The following is a 23,536-nucleotide window of genomic DNA, read 5'->3' as shown; positions in this document are numbered from 1 at the left end:
ACTTACACTGTACAGGAAAAAATTATCGCCTTGTGCAAACCCGCGGGACGCCAAACAAATGGCCGTGCGTTCCACCCGCGTAACCGGAAGCCGGAAGTGGTTGCAGCCGGAAGTGATGTATTACGTATTCTTTTGAGAACGCTCTGATTGGCGGAGCGAAACGCGTCAAGCCGTCCGAATACGTAATACATCACTTCCGGCTGCAACCACTTCCGGCTTCCGGCTTCCGGTTACGCGGGTGGAACGCACGGCCATTTGTTTGGCGTCCCGCGGGTTTGCACAAGGCGATAATTTTTTCCTGTACAGTGTAAGTGTTATTTGGTTTTGCGTGATAATAAATAAGTCTGATATACTGCACCATGATGGCCCTTTCTTTTTATGAATCGTGAGAACATAACCTGGAGATAGAGTGAGAGGCTTGTGGTGCGGTACCTTGTTCCTGTTGGCGATCCAGTGAGGGATCTACTCCATTTTATCTATTGATAAGGCGTTTTTACATCCAACTTCTGGTGAGTGGGGAGCTGAGAGGGGAGCACCACTTCACCTGGATTGAGCACGAGCACTTTTTAATATTATTGGAGCACGAAGCACTTAAATTAAGCACAGAGACTTTTTTTCACTTTATCATGGACTATATAGTATATAATACATATTTGTATTTATAAGTTTGTTATTTGCACAAGTTTTTTTATGTGGTATTTTCATATATGGTATTCATAACTGATATTTATTGTGTGTACTTGTGTAATATACATATAATTTTTTAAGGCTGCACTCAATAATTTTGCACTAGCACTTTATATAAACACAATATTTTGAGGTGTTTACACATAAGCAGCGCAGGTACATAGTTGATTCCTTTAAAGGGAATGTTTAGATTCTCGCAATTCAGACAAGAATGTTCTACTTGTAGAATCATCTCCAGCTATTTGCCATAAAGATAAAGCTAGCCCCTGAAGGGGGCAGACTAAACTCTTGCAATGCAGACCAGATTGTCCCACTTGTCATCAACCAAACAGGTGACTCAATATGCTGGAAAACCTCTTCCCCATAAGTGCCTTAACCTGACATCCTGCAGTGCAGATAGAAGTGTTCTGGTTGGGGTTTGAACTTGAGCAACCCAGTACTGCAAGGTGCTGACCACTAAGACGTTCTGCTGCTCTGTCCTTTTTTTTTTAATTTTCACCCCTCTTCAAGAATGATCTTCTAGCTTAAACATCATAGGAAAAAGGCAATGCACTCCTTTTGGAAGTACTATAACACTTGCATTGCAGGTAAATCTGCATTTTAGGCATCCAAGCAACCTAGGAAAGGAGGTACAAAAAACCTGTTTAAAGGTCTTCTTCAGCTGCATGTTCCTTTTAGGTAATTGTTTGAAGCAAGTTAAATTGGTCAATTGAGAATCCTTGCACAAGGAGAGTTGTAACAGATTCCTTAAGTGTCTTGACTACCTGTGGCAACCTGATGGTCGCTGTCCTCTTGCTCCCTGGATCCCTGAACAAGGCAGAAAATTCATACAGGGTGTTACCAGCCAAGGCATGAGCAGCAAAGGCCCAGGTTACAGTGTGCATAATACATGTAGATATGGAGACACCTAATAGCAGGTGTCCATTAGTCAGATTTTTATACACTAGCTTTAAGAGACCTGCTGAAGTACTGACAATCCACAAACAGTATCAGTAAGGAAGACATCGCCCCCCCCCCCCCCCCCAGCATTAACCTGCATAGAGCAGACAAGGCATAGAGGTATAAAGCTGCAAAGGACTTGTTGCAGAAATAATCAAATCTCAATAAGTTTAAGGAGGACCTCCACATTGTTAAGAAAATAAATATTACAACATGTACAATTGCTACTCAAGCCATGCAGTTATTTTATTAAATAACCTTCCCAATACAAACTGCAGCTGCTGAAGTTTCTTAAGCTGTTCAGAGAAAAGCTTAAGGGGTTAATCACTGCTAAAGGAATGCTACCACAACAGACTTCTCTACACAGGTGATTTTATTAGACAGAGCATTTAACACAGAAAGAAAAACCTTGCTAAAACAAACAGATATTTGTTCAGGACAGAAAGCACCTGCACCAAACTTTGATAAAAAAAATGCTACAATGCACATTAGACCATAGACATCTCCATAAGTTTTCATTTTGGTTGATATTTATTTTTCTTTTCTAACCCAAGTGGAGTTGCCCCCTAGCAGCCCACATGGCATCTGGTCCCTTCTGCTGACCTCAAGCCAAACATACTCATGTATTCTGGACCTCGTTCACAGAGCAATTGATGCATCCGCAGGATGACCCGGATCCCAGGAACAGCAGAGCACACCGTCATGCTGGGCACACTTTAGAGGTCACCCGCTTTTAGCAGGGCATCCGACCTAGCGCAACTGCTCGCCACTGTTTTTTTTTTTTTAAATCAGATAATTTTTATTAGAAAAACTTTTCATTACAAACAACAAAGAAACAAGAAGAGAAAGATACATCCAATACAGTGAACCCCATCCGGGTATTAATAGCACGTAACAGCAAACAGTAATTGACACTGGATTAGCTATAAGCACAAATTCCCATTCCCCAGAGAAAACAAGAATGAATGAAATAAAAATTTCCACCACTAAATCAGGGATCCCCCTAGGTTCAAGGAGAATGTACCAGTGCACGTAGTAGTGCCGACACTCGGATCTATGACCAGTGGAGCATCCTTGAACCCGGCCTCGCCATAATGGAAAACGTAACCAGACAGAAAGAAAGAAAGAAAGAAGAAGAAAGAGAAAGAAAGATAGAAACACAGAGGCAGAAAAAGTTAAAAAGATAGCAGTTTGGTGGTGCAATCTCCATGCATAAGGGGGGGACAGCAGAGATCCCCCCCCCCCCACTGACAACCTCACCTTCCCTCCAGGTAAAAATGGGTATATAGTCTGGTCCTCCCTCACCCACAACGTGACTATCCAGGGCTCACCACTGTTTTTACAGGTGTCAATCTTCTTCCCATGTGTGCCATTCACCAGCCCGCTGTTAGCCGGGCAGTTGGTGACTACTTAAGCCATCCTGGAACTTCTAGACACCACAGGATGCTCCCAATATCTGCATGGCTGTCCCGCGTGAGACACCAGTTGCCACGTCTTCCAAAAGGTAGGAGACTTCATACAAAATGGTCCTTATGAGTGAGGAGGACAAAAAAGGAACGCGGCCTCTGGCTCAGCCTGAAAATTTATGGGAGTGGAGTCCTATGGGGTAGGAGCGAGGGTGGGGCTACCCAAATGTATGCTGCCATGGACGTCTGTCAGGAAAAAAGATTTGGGTCACTGTCCAGAGATTTTCCAATCACATGATAACAAAAAGCGCAGAGGAAGTACTCACTTGCTTCCACATTCTCTCCAAATAGATGAGATGTCAGTTCCTTGCAGATGGTAATACTGCAGAATGTCACTGAGCAGTGATTGGGCAATGTCTAGTTAATCTGGGCAGGGAGGTAGGAACACCATGGAAGTAGGTAAGTATTTATTTACCCTGTAAAGTGATCCTGTTCGAGTGAGGTTTTGCGAGTGATATGAACTTATGACATGGCCCTTTGTAGGGTCACTCTGCCAGTTTGCTGTTTCTACTTCCAAGGTTATCTCTCTGAAAAGTGGACAGATGGGATAATGTTGCTTCACTCTCCCGGAAGCTGACCGCTGACGGTGACAAAGGGAGTCTGATTTATAGAACCAGGGAGATGAATTATTCAGTCATAGGGTAGGTTCACACTAGCCAATTACTCAAAAACAATCCACAGTGAATGGCTTTTCAGAGTGCACCTGAGGAGACGCTGTCAGGTTTTTTTGGTGAACGGCAGTTTATAATGGGTCTAATGTATCGCATGGGTGTGATAGTGTGGTGTGGCATCATTGACTTGAATAGCCGAGTTTGACAGGCGGTGCCACTTGTCTACTCTGTATATTGTGTTAAATCAAAAACCATCAAAACCGCGGCAAATTAACAGCTTTCTCTGGCTGTATCTTACACTTTAGGCGGGCAGCTTAGCCGCCTTTTTTTACTGCAGCCCATGTGAACGTAGCCATAGACTTGGTTTCGCCTATGTGGCAGTGAACTGTGAAAAAAGATGTACTTTACAGAGTTACAGATCATTTGCAGGTAAAGCATAGAATATACAGTAAATGTAGTTCAGCTGTTTAAAAAAATAAACCTTTATACTCAGCAGTAATACATAGTAAGGGCTCACTTATATTGGCCATATACAAAGCGCAGAGCTGTTCTAGTGCTGACTTGTGTTCAGACAGACCGAATTGGTGAATGGACAAGCATGCACAGCTGAGTTTGACAGGTACACCGAGATGGGTGAACAGCCCTGGGTGCACAGGTTCTGCGTCAGGGGGGAGAACCTGTGTGAATGAGTCCTAAGCCTGTAGGTTTCCTGGGAGCCCAATACCAAATACGTTAAACAAAAGTTAGTATATGGCTTTGCAGTGCATTTCAGATTAAGCATGAACCTGTGTTAGTTGTAGAACTTATCTAGATAGTGATGCACCCAGATTTTGGCCTCTGAAAATTATTGACCGAAAATAGGGTTTTACTAAGATTTTTACCACGATTTTACCTTGCTTATGGTATTTTTCATAGATCATGTGACTCAAAAAAGCATCAAAAACGCAACATGGGTGCATTTTTGATGCATTCTTGCTGCATTTTCAATGCATTTTGGTGAGGTTTGCCAACTATGCACAAAATTCAGCATGCAGGATTTTAACACTGCTTCAAAAGGTGCCGATAGTGGCTGACAATGAAATTCATATTGATTTAAATTCATGATGATAATTAAAAAGTTATATATAATAAAATTATTTTTAAAAATCTATATATATATATATATATATATTTTAAAAAGTCAATTTTAGTTTTGGCTTCGTCAAAGTGCATCCTGAATTTAGCACCACTAGATCTGGATTTTACCTTTTTTTTTTGACGAAAACACAAGTAAAACAGGGGCCACATAACAATAAAGGTATTGCCATCATTTACATTGTCAATTATTTTGACAAAATGTGTGATTCTCACTCTAATTCTAGATCTAAAAGGAAAACATGTTTGATTAAATTTCTGTTTGTATAGAGAAAGTAGGTGTTTTTGAATGAGCCATTGTGAATTAAGCTCCTTGTGTTCCTCTCTAACAATCCTTGTGGGCTACCAGTCTACCCCGTATATGTCTAAATGTAAACCAAATGTGTACTGGTGGAACAAATCTATATTGTGTGCAAACCTAAACTAAAAATAGATTTTGTTCCTTGGTCTCTGTCACTCTCCTTCCTCTTCTTTCCATTCAATTCCCTTTTTTCCTTTCTCTTTTTTACCTGGTGCGGAGCAGCAGATCCTAGAAGTAAGTACAGCTGCTATCCTGGAATGCATGAGTTAACCTGTCACGTGTAGCTCTTAGTTATTGTCTGCATGCTGTCTTGCTGAGTGTACACTATTGTTTTTTGTCCTTTCTGGACAAATTGTTTGGGATGTTGGCAGGCCAATCAATGGTGGATGGAGTTGTAACAGTAAAACTATGTACAAAATACATGTTACGTAATATAAAACACAAATGTTACCATTGCAAATGCATTATGTCTGAAAACACATATGCAGCAAATAGGAGTCTTAGTCATGTTTCTGGCTAATATGTGCTTTCACAGCAAGATTCTATACCGTATAAAGATTATAGTAATACAGATTACAAATTTGTCTCACTACACCCTCAGGACTACAAAGAAATGAAATGTAAAGCTGGATACACACTATACAATCTTCTTTAGATTTTTTTCCTTTAGATTTACCAAAACGATATAATATGAGGTCAAACCTAAACACTTTCAATTTGTATGCAAACATGCAGGCCCTTGCACTACATAATTTAAAGTAAATCTAAAGGAAATTGAACAACAAAATTTGTATAGTGTTTAACCGGTAGGGATGATCGAACGGTTCGACTGTTCGAAATTCGGGCGAATTTCGAACTTTTTGCTGAAATGTTTGGAATTCGGCAACCAGAACCGACCAAAATGCAATGGGACAGAAACTGGGCTTTAAAAGCCCGTGATTGGACCAGAACCTTCAGTAAAAGCCAATTGAGGGGGCAGGAGGATGCTAGGAATGTGATTGGAGTGACTAGGGGGTCCAGAGGCCAATCAGTAGTGAATACGCCCCCCAGTATATAATAGCCCCGCCAAATCTCTAGCATTGTAATACAGGGATGTGGAAGAGAGTGGAAGCAGTACTGTTACTCCTGCTTCAAAGTGTCATTTAGCAATTATTAGTGTGAGGAAAGGGATAGCTAGTGTAGTTAGGGTACTATTTTCCACTATAGTTAGATTTAATAATCTAGTTTCTGTAGGGAAAGTGTTAAGTGTCAGGGGGACCGTAGTGTAGTGTAGGGTTAACTGACTCTGACTGCTATGGCAGGGTGACCAAACCCTTCCATGTCAGGGTGACCGCCATAGAAAAAAGATTGTTTCTATTAGAATTGCAGTAGAGCCAGGATAGTGGCTTCGCTACTTTCACACCTGGCCGTTTTTGTAGCAGGCGTTTATTGGGCTTTTTTGTGGATGTCTTTGGAGGCAGGCATGACATCTGAACTTCTGTGTAGGGGTATATATACACAAACACACACATATGTATGTATATATACACATACACATTTGCAGGCATAGGACTTTGCTCCTATCACACCTATATGTGTGTATGTGTATAAATACATATATGTGTGTGTGTATATATACCCCTATACAGAAGTTCAGATGTTATGCCTGCCTCCAAAGACGCCCAAAAAATGCCCAAAAAAACGCCTGCAACAACACACCTGGGCGTTTTTGTTGCAGGCGTTTTTTTGGGCAATTTTTTGGGCGTCTTTGGAGGCAGGCATAACATCTGAACTTCTGTATAGAGGTATATACACACACACACTTATATGTATTTATACACATACACACATATAGGTGTGATAGGAGCGTAAGCCTATGCCTGCAAATTATTTAATTAGCGCAGGCATAGGGTTCTGCTACTTTCACACCTATATATGTGTATGTGTATATATACATACATGTGTATGTGTATATATACCCCTACACAGAAGTTCAGATGTCATGCCTGCCTCCAAACACGTCCACAAAAAAGCCCTATAAACGCCTGCAACAAAAACGGCCGGGTGTGAAAATAGTGGAGCCACTGGTTCTGGACATGCTACAGAGCTGAATCTTCACAGGTACACGTTTTAGACCCCCCAGACACTAAATCTAAAGAAATCTCATTTTTTTTTTCAATAATTGGCTCTCTATCAAAAATGACAATTTTTAAGAACTTTTTTTGTGTGATTAATAGTCCCTGGGGCATGACCCAGAACCCTAGGCACTTTTTAGGGGCATTTATTGGGTTTTAGGGCTTCAAAATGGTGTTTTTTGATTACCGAAGTTCGGGTCCCATTGATTTCAATGGGGTTCTGAAATCGGGGCCGAACTTTCGGGAAGTTCGGGTGTTCTGGTCAAACTGAACTTTTCAAAAGTTCGATTATCCCTAGTAACCGGTTGAAGTAAATCCCCGTACACACGAGAAGAAATTTGGCCGTAAAAATTTCGTCCGACGACCGATCTGCCGATTTTCGGCTTGTTAGTATGGTGCTTTCGACAGCCGACTCCGACTTTTCGGCTGACAAAATCCTGGTGTGCAGGCATTAAAATTTTTGTCCTCCGTCAAAACACGTCCGATTTTTGTCTCATTAGTACAGATTTTGATGGGGAAAAATCTAATGAGCAAGACTAGGCATGCTCAGAAATGAAAGAACACATAGAAAGCAATCCAACACATGACATCACTTCTGAAGTAGAATTCTGTCGTGCTGGAAAATTCGTGTGCAGTCTAAAGCACATTCCAACCAACAGACACACTCTGGACAAAAGACGGACGACCGGTTGGCAGAAATTTGTTGCGTGTGTACGAGGCTTTAGCCTAAAGTATGTTTGACATTGATTTAAACAGCTGCCATTTATAAACCTTTCCATGTGAGTATAGAGTTAGATGTTTGCCAAAGTTTTCTTATTTACTATATTGATTTTAGACCCCATTGTTTTGTGTAATCAACAGTTTTATAAAATGAAAAAGGAAAGAACTGTCTCCTACAACTCAACCAATTATTTCGATTTAAACACATGTATATGTAGGCGATAATGTATTTTCTGTATTGCGTATAATTCGGCAATACCTGAACCCTATTATTGTTTTAAATGAAAAATTCCTCTGTGGTTCTATTTTTTTTTTTTTATGCGTGCGGAGGGAGGCTTATCCTACCCTAAAACTTTTCATATGATACAGTGATCCTTCTCTAATCCTGCACCAGTGAATAGGACTACAAAACAGCTTAAGAAAAATCATAATTCCAATTGTGAAAGTGACGTTTGTTAATTTCATGTAACATTTAAAATAATGTATACAAATACTATTTAATACAAAAGCTATATAATTCTAATTAGTAACAAAAAATATATACGCACTGCACTAGACTTGATAATACCCAGTGTTTAAAAGTTTTACTACCAATTGAAAGAGAGAGTGGGACTTTGCTGTTATACTTGGCTGCTTTTAAACACGGGGTAGCCGTCCCTGCTGGGAGAACACACAGTGATTATTGCTAGTGCCATTATATTGTATAATGTATGGCCAGCCTTATAAGGACCTTTTACTCATATTTTAGCTCTGAGATTTTATTTGATGAAGCTTGGTCTAGATATGTTTTATTGCTTATGAAATCTATACGAACATTGTAAATGTTGTTTATTTTGCAAATGGTAAAAAGGAAGCAATAAGGTTGTCGCCAGCTGCTCAGGTGAAAAATCAATAGGTTTCCAAAAGGTATAGGAAAACACTATTGCCTGACATGTTCCTGTTCACACAAATTATCTATAAGTCAGACATCAAGACATGCTTGGATGCTTCTTTCTTCATTGTGCACACAAAATGCATATCACACACCTTTTTTAAGCCAATATACAGTATATACCAAGTGCAGTAACCCAGAACAACTAGGAGATCAAATGTCATTGGTTTGTTTACTTGGTTGCCATGGTTAACTGCACGTCGCTGAATGTTTTAGGATTTGTAGAAAATGTACAGCTAAATTTCAAAGAGTAATGTGAAAATTGGATACTCAGCTCCAGCATTCTCCTCTTCTCTATCTGGTGCTCTGAGCTGTGGGCGGCTCCCCAGTGTCATTGCGTACAATGCAGGGTTATTAAAGTGTTACTAAACCCAGGACCCTACATTCACTTTGACTTTAATAAAATTGTGACTTTTATCAGTGTCCAGCAGAGAACTGGTTAAAGCTTGTGGGAGGAGTTTTCATTCTCCCCTGATTTTCCTATGAGGCTGCAAGACCCCTGACCCTCTGTCTGGACAGTGCTGATTGGCCCTGGGCTGATCACATGCAGCATCCCAAGAAAAAAAACTCTCTAGCAATAAACACCAAACTGAGCATGTGCAGAGTGCCCCCAAGGCTCTGTGCTATCAGGAGATGGATTGGGGACTGTGGAAGAAGGGGAGGATCAGAGAAAACCGGATCAAACCTCCTTCATACATGAGGAGAATTAACCCCTTAGGTTCCACAGTGAGTATACCAAGCATGCATTACTGCATATACAGACTGATTTTACTGTTGTGGGTTTAGTAACACTTTTAAACCTGCATCGTATGTGGAGGAAGCAGGAGTATGACCTAAAGAGGAGGCTTTGCAGGACCAATCACACCACTGGAGGGACCCTGCTGAAGTGAGGAGTGATGTACTGTAGGTTTTACACCATGTCCCTTTACCCCTAGGCATTTAACCCTTGCAGTGTGGAGGGGCCCACTGTAATGGTATTTTCATCTTTTGCTCAGAGTTGGGCTTTAATATTGGGGATTAGAATCTCTGCTTTCTGTGTCTCATTTTGGTTTATTTCCCCTTCACTCACTGTCCTGGTGACCAGTGTTAACAGAAGTTAATTCCCACACTCTTTCAACCAAAGTTCTAACTGGACTAGCATAAGAAAAGCATATAGATACAATCACAAAAGCCTACAGAGCGACTGGTATCATGGGACACTTGCCCACCTTGCACTTATTTCTTAATACTTAATACTTCATATTAGAAAAGGCAAGGGAAAATTATTTGGTTGCCTAGTTTTCTACGCAAGTACTGTATTTACAAGTTAAGTTTATGATCAAATTTAGTTTCAGAACTGAGAACTCAGTTTCGGTTTGAAGGTAGTGAACATTAGGTCAAGATGAAGAGTTAACCCACGGATGAGATTTACGTTGTACTTTATCTCCTGGCATTCCTCCGCACTCCCACACTGCCTGTTTCTGGTCCCTGGTTCCACAGAACATCACATTCTTTATGTTGTACCTCCCCCTTCTATGTAGGCAACTCAGAGATTCCAGAGAGTTGGTTTCTATCATTCTTAACAAGATAGAAGAAGAAGCACAGGCAGCATTGCGTTCCCCTCTACCTTGTTTACAAGACTCCTTTCATTTTGTGGTTTTCAGATAAAGATGCTTTCTGATCGTAAACGGGAGCTTGAGGAGCAACTGAGCACTATAATGGAAGAAAACGATCAGCTTCAGGGAATTGTAGAGGAGTTACATGACCGAGAGTTAGCCCTAAATCAAGAGAGCTGTGCCAAGGAACTTCAGGTACATACTTAAGTCAATAAGTGCATTCCATTAGATAAACAAAAGTATGATTTTAGTGAATCTTATAACCTAATATTTAATCTAACTGAAGAAGACTACATGGCAGTTAACATACACAAACTCTTTTATTAGCATCGTTTTTAGTAGTAGTAGTATTAGTGGTAGTATGTGGTGGTTATAAATACATATAGTTCTTCAGTTAAAAGCTAAACTCCAGGCAAGCAGCTAAATGCATTCACATTGTTAAAATACATGCATGCTTTTAACCTGTTATAAGATTTGTTTTTCTATTCACTCTGATTTACACACTGTTCAGCAATACGCCCTGATCACTTTCTTACCCCCAACCTGTGATTGAGTAGAGGAGGAGCAGCAACAGATTGATGAAGTCACCCCTTTGCTCTCTCTCCTCCTCTCAGCATTTTCTTTGTCCACACATTTGCAAGCAGCCCTCCTGATTGGCTCCCAGAACTGCCCCTGCTATTCCCAGTCCAAGTGCTGCTGTAAGGGAGATCTCAAGAGGCAGAGCTTAAAATGTAACTCCACTTTTGTTGAGAAAAAAACATTCCCCTCTGGGTGATCTCTGTACATTGCAGGGATTTTAACAAACTTTATTGCAGATTCCTACCTTTTGTTATTCTGAAGAAATCCTTGTTGTTTCCTCTGTGCCTCTGTGCTGAGTTGGTCAAATGGGAGAGTTTTCATAATTATCTATTAGCTGTGGCAGCTGCAGATCTCTAATGAGGAAAGCTGCTGGGCCTGCATCCCTTTCGACGTGTTCCTATTGGAAGTATCTCACCAAAAATGACACTTTTGTTGCAAGGGATGCCAGAAATCTGACTTGTATCTTAGGCAGACTTCTGGGAAAATTGGTGAGCCAATCACACAAGCAGGAAATGATGTTGCTGGGGTGTGGTCAGTACACATTCTGTTTCCAGAACAGCTTCAGGTAGCCATATTGCATTGTATTTTCAGAAAATTACAACAACTACTTATAATATGATTTGTGTCGCAATTGTATACGCTATGTTGTTTTTTCTTTATTTGCTGATTTTTTTTTCCCCACGAAAGTGCAATTACCCTTTACGTTTAAGCTCGTTACATTACAAATCTATTTAATTTTTTTTTTTTTTTTTGATATATGCATAACTGTAGTCATCTGTGTTTTCTCATCTGCCTGGAGTTCAGCTTTAGGATATTTTAAGAGCACATGCATTTTGATTTGTGTCTTTTATATTATTTCTTCTTCTATTTTAGACTGTAATCTCTAACAAATAAGGGCCCCAATACATTGTTTCTAGTTATGTACTATTAGAATACTTGCCTTATATACTCATTATGCAAGAAATATAAAGGCAGGATAATAGCATTATTTCATAATCATAACAGTTTCTGTGGTTCTGCACTGTAGGGAAAAATCTGAGCACATGGTTAACAAAAATGTAACTAACAAAAAAAACCCACAAACTTATCTAATGCATGCCTTAATAAATATAGCATGTTACCCAGCTGTGCTTCCTTTTAAATGCATGGGCATTTAGGTGATTGGAAAAATTATTTTAACTTTAAAAGTATTACGCTGTAAAGGTTCTTGATCTTTTGTAATATATTGTCTGTAAGTTGGTGTCCATAGTACAGCGTGAAGCCTAATCCCCACTGCCAAAATGATTTCAGGAGGTTCCCTTATTGCAGCTGGTTATAGCCATACAGCATATCTAGGATCAGGTTTTGATATACCTTTCTTTTATTCATGTATTCATCTTTATCATCCTTGGAAACCACTTTAAAAATTTCCCAAGGAAAAAATAAATCTTCCCAGAGGCATTCTACACATAGCGGTCCCCTGTTTTCACAGCCCTCATCCTACTCTTGAAATGCTTGGTGTACTAAAGTCGGAGCACAAAATTAAAATTATTTTAAAGGAACAACTGTATTTTCAGGGCACATTTACAGGGGAAATTTTGTTATAGCAAACCTCTGTCCCAGGAAAACCCAGTGGGATAGGAGCCAAGGTTGCCAGTTTGATACAGAGTAGTCCATAATAGGTGGGGATTTACTGAAATCCCCAGTAAACTATTGACTTTTAAAGATGTTTTATATGTCATGACTGTTCTCCTCTAGTTGGTATAAAGCTGTCTGATCACTTCTACAAGGTTTGAAAATGGACAGCAAAACAAGCATACCAACACCTGGCATACTTATGATCCTCATCTTTTCTTGCCAACCACTTAGAATGGCAAGCTGGGGGATATGCCCTAAGCACTTTTAGATTGGGGACCCTGTACCCCCGATCCTTCTTTGGAAGAGACATTATCAGTCATAACTATTATTTGAGTTTATACATTAGATATCCGTGCACATTTCTAGAGTTTTTGGAATAATTTTAAAGAGACACTGACACTCAACCTATTCAGTTCATTGTGACAGGGTTTCTGACCAAAACAAAGTTTTTGTATATAAAATTAAAAAGCAAAGAAAAGGACAAAAAACGGTGCATACAAAAACAGTCCGTAGTCCAAGCTGCGGATACACTTATACATATTATCATCCTAACAAAAGGAGTCTATACAGTACTGGGCTAAGAAGCACCAAAACAACCATTGACAATACAAGTTAACGCTTTTAAAACCATACCATATGCATTAAACAATGCATTTATATGATAGACTTTATAGGAAATAAGCACACAATGATTACATACTGTATAAAGTCAACTGAGTATTAAAGAACCTGACTTGAACATAGTGTCATGCCCCCATCATCCATTTACCTCCCAATAGTAAAACCTTACATCTGTAAAAGCCTATTAAGTATTAACTGAGGTTGAGCTAAACCTGGAGTATCCAGCCAGCATTGCCACATGGAATAAAACTTCCTTGCGGCATTCCTATGTTGATACCTTAGTTTCTCCTATAAAAGAATATAGTTGACTTGTTCAACTCAAATCTTTTTAGTGGGAATACGAGTCGACATCCAGAACCAAGAAATTTATTTTCGGGCAATATAAAGCAGATAAAGGACCACTACAAGGGCCTGGTGAGTTAGTGTTTCTTCATCTAATGCCCCCAATAAGCAGACAATAGGATCACGAGGAAGTTTACACATGTATACAAGAGATTTAGTTTCAATAATGGAATAACTTTGGGGATCTCCAAAACATATGGAGAAGATCCCTGGTATCCCGTTCACATTTAGGGCATAAGGGGGAGCTCCTGCATCCCCAACGGTACAACTGGGCCAGGGTTCTGTAAGTGGAGTGTTGGCCGCTTACACCTGTTATCCCTTCACGCCTCACCGCACACTCCATAGCGCTGGTCAATTTTTGCCTTTACACAGGGTTCTGTAAGCCCTATGCAGTAAAAATAAATGGGAGAGCTCCAAGTACTCCTAGGGTCTCTCTCCCAACCATTCCGACAAGGTAATTTTGATTCATCATGAGAACTATTTAAAAGAATGGAATAAATATTGACAAATCATACCCTTCTTGTCCTGTTCCAGTAGGACATCCTAAAATATTGGGTGATCCACCAACATAAAAGTAGAATGATGGGCTTGGATCTGTAGAGCATGTCAAAATATGCAAGTATCTAAAAAAAATTGGTTCCAGAGAAGAGCAAATTCTTTGTGGATCTCTGAGAAGGATTTAAGTATAGGACCCATATATATATATATATATATATATATATATATATATATATATATATATATATATATATATATATATAGTAACTGGTCAGAGAGCGCTTGTCCAATTCCACATAAATAGAATTATGCTAAATAGGAGTGCTCTGTATAGAACCTGTAATGCCCAATGTAGACCTAGTACATGTTCATAGACTTTTTTCGCTAAACAATTGTAGGGGCGCTAGAAGGTAGATATGAAAATTCAGCCTCCCGGTGTTTTAATGCAGAATAAGCCAAACCCAAGGGCACTAAAAGACTACGAATAGGGTCAGTTTGATGAAGAAGGCCCCTACCTATACGTTGCAGTTGATAAGTGATATAGTAAGTCTTAGAATGGGGGAACCGCCAGACCTCCCTGCTCTTTTCCAAACTGTAATGAGGATAGTTTGATTCTAGACGTTTTCTTATGTTAGATTAGGTCTCTAAACAGGTAATCTATACGATCAAACGTCTTGCAGGGAATCCAAATTGGGGAATTATGAAAAAAATATAATAGCTGTGGAGCCCAGATCATTTCAATTAAATAATATACTGGCAAGGGAAGCTTGCACCAGGCTGAAAACATGAGGCAAAAGCTATGTATTAGAGGGACTAGCTGCAAGTCTATATGCCGTTTAGTGTTTGTAGTGACATGAATACCTTAACATTTAACCGCTTGCCGACTGCTCACAGTATATTTACTGCGGCAGTCGGCCCCTCACAGGCAGAGTGACGTAGGTCTACGTCGCTCGCCTGTGAGGCTCTGGGGAGCGAGCGCGCGCCCGCGGAGGCGCGCTCCCGCGCGGTCACGGACCCCCCCGCGCGTGTGACCAGCGGACCCGATGTCCGCCGGTCACTCGGCGATCGGCGGGGGAGAAGGAGAATGTCAGGCAGCTTGTGTAAACAAGCCACCTGTCATTCTCCTCGCTGTAAAAACACTGATCACTCGGATCTAGTATGTAGATCCGTTGATCAGTGTCCTTACACCTCAAGCCACAGCCAATCACAGTAGAAAGCACGCCCCTAGGGACACACACAGCCCCTCCCTCCCAAATAAAGTTAACCCCTTCACTACCAGTGTATTTTTACAGTAACAGTGCATATATATAGCACTGATTACTGTAGAAATGTCACTGGTAACCCCAAAAGTGTCAAAAATGTCAGTCAAGGGTCCGATCTGTCCGCCCCAATGTCGCAGTACCGCAAAAAAAATCGCAGATCGCCGCCATTACACGTTAAAAAAAAAAAACACCAAAAATGACAGAAATCTTTCCCTTTGTTAGTAAACGCGATAACTTTTGCGCAAACCAATCAAAATACGCTTTTTGCGATTTTTTTTTTACCAAACATAGGTAGCATAAAACAAATTGGCCGAAAATTTTAAAAAATTTTGATTTTTACATTTTTTTTTGGGGGAATTTCATATAAAAAAATGTGAAAAATATTGTTATTTTTGCAAAATGTACGCTCTTTTTTTGTTTATAGCGCAAAAAGTAAAAATCGCACGGGTGATCAAATACCATCAAAAGAAAGCTCTGTTTGTGGGAAAAAAAGGACGCCAAATTTGTTTAGATACAGCATCGCATGACCGCGCAATTGTCTGTTAAAGTCACGCAGTGCCGAATCGCAAAATACCCCCTGGTCGTTTAGCAGGAAAATCCTCCGGGGCTTAAGTGGTTAAAAGATGATACCACTTGTACGGAACTGGCACATGCTGGCAAAGGGGCTGGTAGCACATTTAAAAGCATTAGAGCTGACTTTTTCCGATGAATGGAAAACCCTGACAAGGGCCCAAATTTCTCAATGTGAGCCATGACATTTTGAAGGGATTTATGCATGTCACCTAAATAAAGTTGGGTGTCGTCAACATATAGAGCAACAATGTCCTCTCATGCCCCCCTCAGAAATCCTGTATTATCACATAAGGCCTTAATATGGGTAGCCAAAGGCTCTAGAGCAAGAGCAAACGGCAGGGGTGACAGTGGTCGCCCCTGCCATTTGTCCCTATATAAAGAAAAGGGGACTGATAATTCACAAGTAATCAGCCTAGCAGTAGGGGCCACATAAAGCAACAAATGAATAAATAGCTGTACACCACAGCTCGTTTCAAAAATCCTTTATTGGAGTTTCCCAATATGATACCACAGAACACCAATAGGCTGCATGGAAGATGCATTTCACACACTGAAAATTTGCTTAATCATTACATGTAAGCACATAAAGCAGCTGTACCCACTTAATGAAATTGCCGCCTAGCCCAAATTTCTCTAAAACCCCCCTCAGATACTTCCACTCAATGCAGTTGAAAGCTTTGGCAGCATTGAGGTAATAAATTGCTGTAAAACCAGAATTATCTACTGGGAGTTGTAGATTGAGAAATAGGTTCAAGATCTTGAAGGAAGAAACCCGACTGGTCTCTGTGAATTAACTTGTGAATAACTTTCGCTAGTCTGGTCGCCAGTACTCCTGCCAAAAGCTTAACATCTGATGTCAATAGGGAAATTGGCCTGTATGAATTGGGCAATAGTGCATCTTTCCTGCGTTTGAGAAAAACAATAATAATTCACAGACTGAGGCAGAGCCCCCCACTCAAAAGCACTATTATAGGTATCTGAAAGGGACGGTAGCAAATTATCTGCATAGCTTTTGTATACCTCTGAATGAAGACCAACCGCCCTAGGCAATTTTCCTAGGACCTCAAGCAGTTCATCCACCAACAAGGGAGAATTAAGCTGCCCAACATCAACATCAGACAACCGAGGGACATGACACCCATCCAGGAAGCATGCTATCTCTGCCCTGGATGGCTTAACTTTGGAGGAGTACAAACTGACAAAAAATTCCCTGAACACATGGAGACCCCTGATTTTTACCAAAGCCCCCTATCGGAGCTCCTTAAAAACTACTGACACTGTCCACTGCCCTACTGTCACCAATCTCTGCTCTACTGACACCGTCCATTTCTCTGCTGACACCAACAGTATATATACACATGCAAATATGTTTGAGCTTTGGGGTGCACACCCTAATGCAATGGGCTGTGCACATCTGTTAAATAAAACGCATAGCATGGCATAGATAAAATGTGGCACTTAAAGAAAAACAAAAAAAAACAATTTGCCAGCATTAAGATATTTTATTGCAGGAGAGACATACCAGGTTTCATCTGCAGTAAATGCTTCTTACCTTTCTGCTTGCAAACTTCTGTACAGTGTACACTGAGATGGCCATGCATAAATTCCCGGTACACTAACTGGTATGCCTGAGTGTCTGCATGATTTAAAATTATCCAGCTAATCAAGATGGCTGAACATGCTGAACCTGAAAAATGACCGGTAGAAAATAGGCTAGTGAGGGAGCTTGCAGATGTCGCTTTACTGCAGCAGAGGTAAGTTTAGTTATGATCTAACCTTATGACAACCTTTTTATTTTTCTTATTTAATTTAATTTACTTGTTTGACTATTACACACTGTTAAAAATTAGTGTTTAATAATTGTGATGCTGGAACTTTTTTTTTTTAACATTTTCTCTTTGAACGTGATACATTTTTGTGTTGTTCTGCAGTTGGGGGAGAGCCAGATGGAACTGGAGGAGCTAAGGCTTTCTTATCGGCAGCTGCAGGTGAAGATGGAAGAACTCCGAGATGAAAAGAGTCTCCAAAATCTAAACAGCACAAGTACCTCACTGCTGTCAGAGATTGAGCAAAGTATTGAGGCCGAGGAGCAGGAACAGGAACGTGAACAGGTATATCCAACATGCTTTCTAAAATACATAACATTAGAAATTTATTTTGAGGGGTCACATTTGGATTGGACAGCAACCCTGCCACTTGGTGTCTATGTATTAATGGTGAATAGCAGGATCTACCTTTGCATAGAAAACTTTAATATGATCAGCTGACTTCACCATCTGTAACTGTCCTAAGCAAATACATTTTTTATAGTAGTATGCAGTAATACTATTCTTTAGAACTGAGCTTAAAAAGGTCTTGCATTTTTAAATACAGATGCTGTTTGTCATATTTGGCCATACATACCTGTGTCCTAATCTCTTATAGCTGTGTGCTGGAATTGAAGACAAAACACAGGATCAGCCAAGGCTTCATTACAGTATGTTCACTCAGACCTCTCCCTTGTTGATACTGTGGATGTGTTAGAAGTGTAATCTCTGTGATGGAAGCTTTGTCCTTGTCACTTACTGGAAGCCTTATAGATAGAGCTGTCGGCATAACCTTATGTTTGAAGGCATTCTGATAACAATATGTGAAACATCTTGAGGATGGATCACTGGGCAAACAGCATAATACACTGTTGAAATGCATATATCTGAACAGTCTTACCTGCCAAAAGGTTTTTAATTTTTGTTCAGCCAGTCTTGTGATTCAGATTAAAAGGAAACATATGATGTCTTGGGAATCCAGTTAGCTTTACTGAGCAAGCAAGCAACATACAGCACACACTGCTGACCTTACATCTGAGGACTCTCGTTTAACGCATTTCACCCAGAGCAGGGTTTAAAGGAGTTGTAAAGTCAAAAGGTTTTTTAGCTTAATGCATAAAGCTAAAAAACCTTCTGTGTTTAGCAGCCTCCCCAGTACCCCTAATATTCACCTGAACCCGATCTCTGTCCAGCGATTTCCACGAGTCCCTCGGCCGTCCCGGACTCACCCTCCTGATTGGCTGGGTGCCATTGGCTCCCTCGGCTGTCAATCAAAGTCAACCAGCCAATTGGGAGAGTTAGGGGGCAGGGCTGAACGGCAGCTCCATGTCTGAATGGATAGAGCTGCAGCTTGGCTCAGGTGCCCCCATATCAAGCTGCTTTCTATGGGGGCACTCTATAGGAGAGAGAGGCCAGGAGCTGCAAAGAGGGACCGGAGAAGAGGAGAAGGTAAGTATAACATGTTTTTTCTTTTTTTTTAAAGAACCAAGACTTTACAATCACTTTAATCACAGTTTGTTGCTCAATAAAGCTATCTGGATTTTCAGGATGTCATCGGTGTTTCAGGGGAAATTGAGTGCGCATGGAGTGAGAGCAGGCTTCTGGGCTTCAGAGCGAGCTTATTTTTTTGCACTGCAGTTAAGCATTATAGCTTGATCACTGACATGCCCCCAATCTGCCTATGTGATTATGAGCATAGTTACACCCATAAGGCAATGACTTCACCCATCCTATTTTCTCCCCCTGTTAGTAAACTCTTGGTGTTAGATTGACAGCCCTCTACAGAGTACTACAACCTTCTTGCATCACAGTTCTTCTCTTACCCCTTCCTCTTCCAGCCTCAGACCTGCTGTACAGGGATTACATAAAGTTCATGTAAAGACACCTATAAAAATTTTTCTCTCTAACTAGCCTATTTAAAAATTAATTTAAAGCGTATGTTTATTTATTTTACTTACATTTTGGATAGAATATGAAAGTGTCAGTTTTTTTACTGCTGTCTGTTTCCCCACTGGGAACATTCACCCTTGCATTTAGTTCTGGTGAGCACTGCCTCCATGATAAGAAATCCAAATTGTCACAGGAACAAGAGAAGAGATTAGGGGAAATGTTCAATATGGTAAACCTGTTGTAGTGACATCTAAGAGGGGAATGCCCCTACTTTAGAGAGATCTAAAGATACATGTGAAACAGGAAGCAAAAGGAAATCTCCTCAACAAGGCACAGACAGAAAAAAACTGACAGGGATCTTAACTATTTCTTACTCTATCCAAAACAAAAATGTTATCTTAATCACACAGTGCAGGATCCAGGAGTTGATTCTCAGACTATGGGTTATATGTCGCTACCTTCAGGTAATTGGGCACTGGCAAATGCTTTGCGGGGAATCGCCCACCAGTGTACCAATATAACCCTGCCCACTCATTGAGGCTCCAGTTTTTTGCTAGTGTCCTTAAGTAATTGAACCCTTCTGCTGTTGGAGAATATTTTTTTTCTATTTTCAGTTTTACCTCCTTTTTTCGACTGACACTTCAATCAAGATCCTACTGCTTATTACCTTATGGCTCATTAGCAGTTTCTGTATGGATTACCCTTGATGAATATCTTGGGAACCTTGCCTAGTCCCTGTAACAGCAGGCCAGGCCTATAAAGTTTGTTTCAGGCACTGGATCCTGCATTTGGAGCTCAGCTTGGTACATAATGCAACAAGTGAGTTCGCTGCAGGGTGCTATACATGTCAGGGGTTGTGGTCTAACCTTATGGCATCCACACCCTGGCTGATGGGTGAAGCCAGGATCTATTGGCAAGATAAGATAGGGTACCTTTATTTATTTATAGTTTCCTGGCTATATATGTCTTGCTGGATTATTACCTGGATATGTAGTAGATACTACCCTATATGCTTATCCTACAAGACATACCGCATGGCTAGGCACACAAGACAGATGTTATGTGTTAATCTACACTAAGATTTTTGCCCTGACTACTATTGTCTCGCTTACTTGGTCTTAACGTAACTTAGGTAACGTTATTATAACATATACCTATTTAAAATTTCTTCCACCTCACTACCAGAAATTATATTCTTGCTAGTGAAGTGACATAGTGCTCATAAGACTCCTGACTGCGCACTTTCAGCCCCCATTTCTGCGGACATGTCCCCTCACCTGTTGCCTGATGCCTCCGAGACACATCCACAGGAATTTAGTTAGCACCTGCGTTATTGTGATTCCTTGATACCAGACACACTGAACACCCTCAATCTGTATCTATTCAGTGAGTACCTCACAGTGAACGATCTTCCCTTAGTAATTAAGGGCTACAGGCGCCCAGGAGCGAGAGCACATTGGGAAAACAATGGACATTCTGCTGCAGGCTTTGAAGAAACCCCTTGTACCAGGTTGACACGCAAAATGTGGCTTGTCTGACTAAACAGAACTCTCTGTCTTTGTTTTATCTATTCCAAAGGCTATCACCACTTCTGAAATTGGCAGGTACTAACATCCATACATGCTTCTCTGTCTCTCCACCCTCTGATTATCTTCAGACAATACAGTCTGAACTTTCTAGTTCACTTCCACTTGCAGAATACGAGGGGGGGGCTGACTTTTTAACAGAGAGTGAGGTGATTTTTCCTGAATATACAACTTTAGCTTCTTGCCATATGCTGGCTACTAAGGACTCATTAGTTGAAGCAGGGCATTCTAGGCTCTGGAAAGATACACCTAGTGCTGCTCACCCCCCACCTATTCTTTTTTTTAATCAGAAACAAAGTTTATTAAACTGTGCAAAATACAACATGAACTTATAAGGAGTACGACACAATCAAAAGCATATACATAACAGCAAGTACAGTCAGGTGCCAATAATAAAACTGAGGGCAGGAAACAAACAAAAAGAAAAGAAAAAAAAACAAAAAGGTCCCCAAATATCCTACGTGGTCCCAACCGAATAGGATGGGATGCATGAGAGTACAGAAAGTCATATTCGACAATAGTATATCTGAAAATAAAAGTGTGAAGTACACCAGAGAAAAAAAGAAACACAACAGCCCCTGAACGCTGCAGAAAAAAAAAATGGTAGGCCCCAGCCGCAGCGTTTAAACGAGTGAAAGGAGTCATCAAGAACAGCACGTCCAAGATGATTGCAGCCACCGGTCCCAAATTTTATTATATCCCCCACCTATTCTTATGTGCAGGAAAAAGAAGGCAATTCCAAGAAAGCCTTTCTCTATTCTTGATTAAGCCAAGTGGGCATTACATAATGAGAGGTTATTCCATCCTCCTGATAATTTTAATGTCTTTTACCCCATGGAAGGGGAGTTTAAAAAGTGTTGGACTGTTCCCACTGTGAACCTAGCTATTCTTGCACTAAAAAAAAAAATCAAACTACTGTTTCCAATAATGGTATTCCCCCTTTAAGGATTCAGTTGATACTGTAGACATCTAGAGACTCTTTTGAAGTCCTCCTTTGCCTTAGCAGGCACAGCCTGCAACAAGCTATTGCCACTAGGTTACATACCCAGATCATGGCAAACTGGACTGGAGATTATAGATGATCCTAATCTGGCTGCAGGATTACAACTTTTGCCCTCAGCAGTGTACTTCTATATCTCTTTATGCCATGGAGAATGTGATTAGTCAGATCTCCAGAATGTTTTTACTATCTGTTCATGTGCGCAGAATCTTAGGTGTTAAAGCCTGGTTGGCAGAACACCCTATTTTCTAGGTGAACTCCTCTTTGGAAGTTTCCTTGAGGAATACCTTGGGGCAACTACTGAAGGAAGGGGGCTCTTGCTCCACCATCCTCAATCATGCTTCCCAGTTTTATGGGCCCCCTGTACCATACGGATCTGATATGTTTGCCCCTCAGGGAGTTATCATCTACTGCAGGTCCTTCACTTTGTCACCACTTAGGCCTCTATCCCTGCTCTAAAGACTTCTTTGCATTAAAAGGTGCCACTACCCCTTGACAAATGGTGGGGGGGGGGGGGGGGGCTCTGTTAACAATTGCTCCATATTTGTCAAAGTGTCCATACCCTTTCTTTCACTGTGATCTTAGGATAGGTACACAAAGAATCTCTTTTGCTGTCCTCATTCTTATAATGACATTCCTTTCAGCACAATATTTTCTGTATTACTGATTCCATGTTCATGAACATGCTGCATTTGGCTCCCATTGGTTGCATCTCCAGGTCCTACTGGCAGAATCCTTCAGGACAGCCAGTGCCCAGCATCTCTACTCAGTCACTGAAACTCTACACTTCACTATATGCAGAGGTTAGCTCCCTTACATGGGCTCCCTCTCATATACAGGCCTTCCTGGCCTACAATCCTCAAACTCTGCCCTGAGTTTTCATACGCCCCTTCCTCACTGTATCATGGTCAAGCATCGCCAGGCTACCTGTTTTAACAGCTGATCATTCCTCCTCTCATCTCCTCAAAATGAGCTGGCCTTTGTCAACGGTTGGCATATTTCCTGGTACTGGAAAAGGTCACAGGCCCCTGTTCTCCGTACCTCCTTTTGTACTTGTTTCCTCTCCATAAGCAATCTGTAGGTATCCTGGCACTTGCCTGCTCATCTCAGTGTACATCTTATATTATGTGACTAATCTACAGAGTCTTGTCCAGATCTTATCCAGATATTTTCCAGTTAGGCTCATTCTAACCTCTGAGTCTTAGGGGCATGCAGATTGTTAACCCCTTACCCCCCAACCCAACCAACCCCCGCCCCTTCCCCTA

General features: G+C 40.8%; 1 protein-coding gene across 2 annotated transcripts in view; it reads left to right on the top strand.

Moving 5' to 3' along the window:
* BICDL1 (BICD family like cargo adaptor 1) overlaps positions 1-23,536 on the top strand; it is a 172,896-nt gene that overhangs the window by 63,995 nt on the left and 85,365 nt on the right. For both annotated transcript variants that reach the window (XR_014224845.1, XM_082243157.1), the window contains exons 4-5: positions 10,547-10,693; positions 17,922-18,101. Coding sequence is in view for 1 of the 2 variants with exons in the window: in XM_082243157.1 (XP_082099283.1) it covers positions 10,547-10,693; positions 17,922-18,101 (327 nt within the window). In the remaining variant the exon portion in view is untranslated. The remainder of the gene's footprint in view (positions 1-10,546; positions 10,694-17,921; positions 18,102-23,536) is intronic.

The sequence above is a fragment of the Pelophylax lessonae genome (assembly GCF_965119305.1).
Source record: "Pelophylax lessonae genome assembly, chromosome: 1".
NCBI lineage: Eukaryota > Metazoa > Chordata > Amphibia > Anura > Ranidae > Pelophylax > Pelophylax lessonae.
This window is presented reverse-complemented; position numbering and strand designations above follow the sequence as displayed.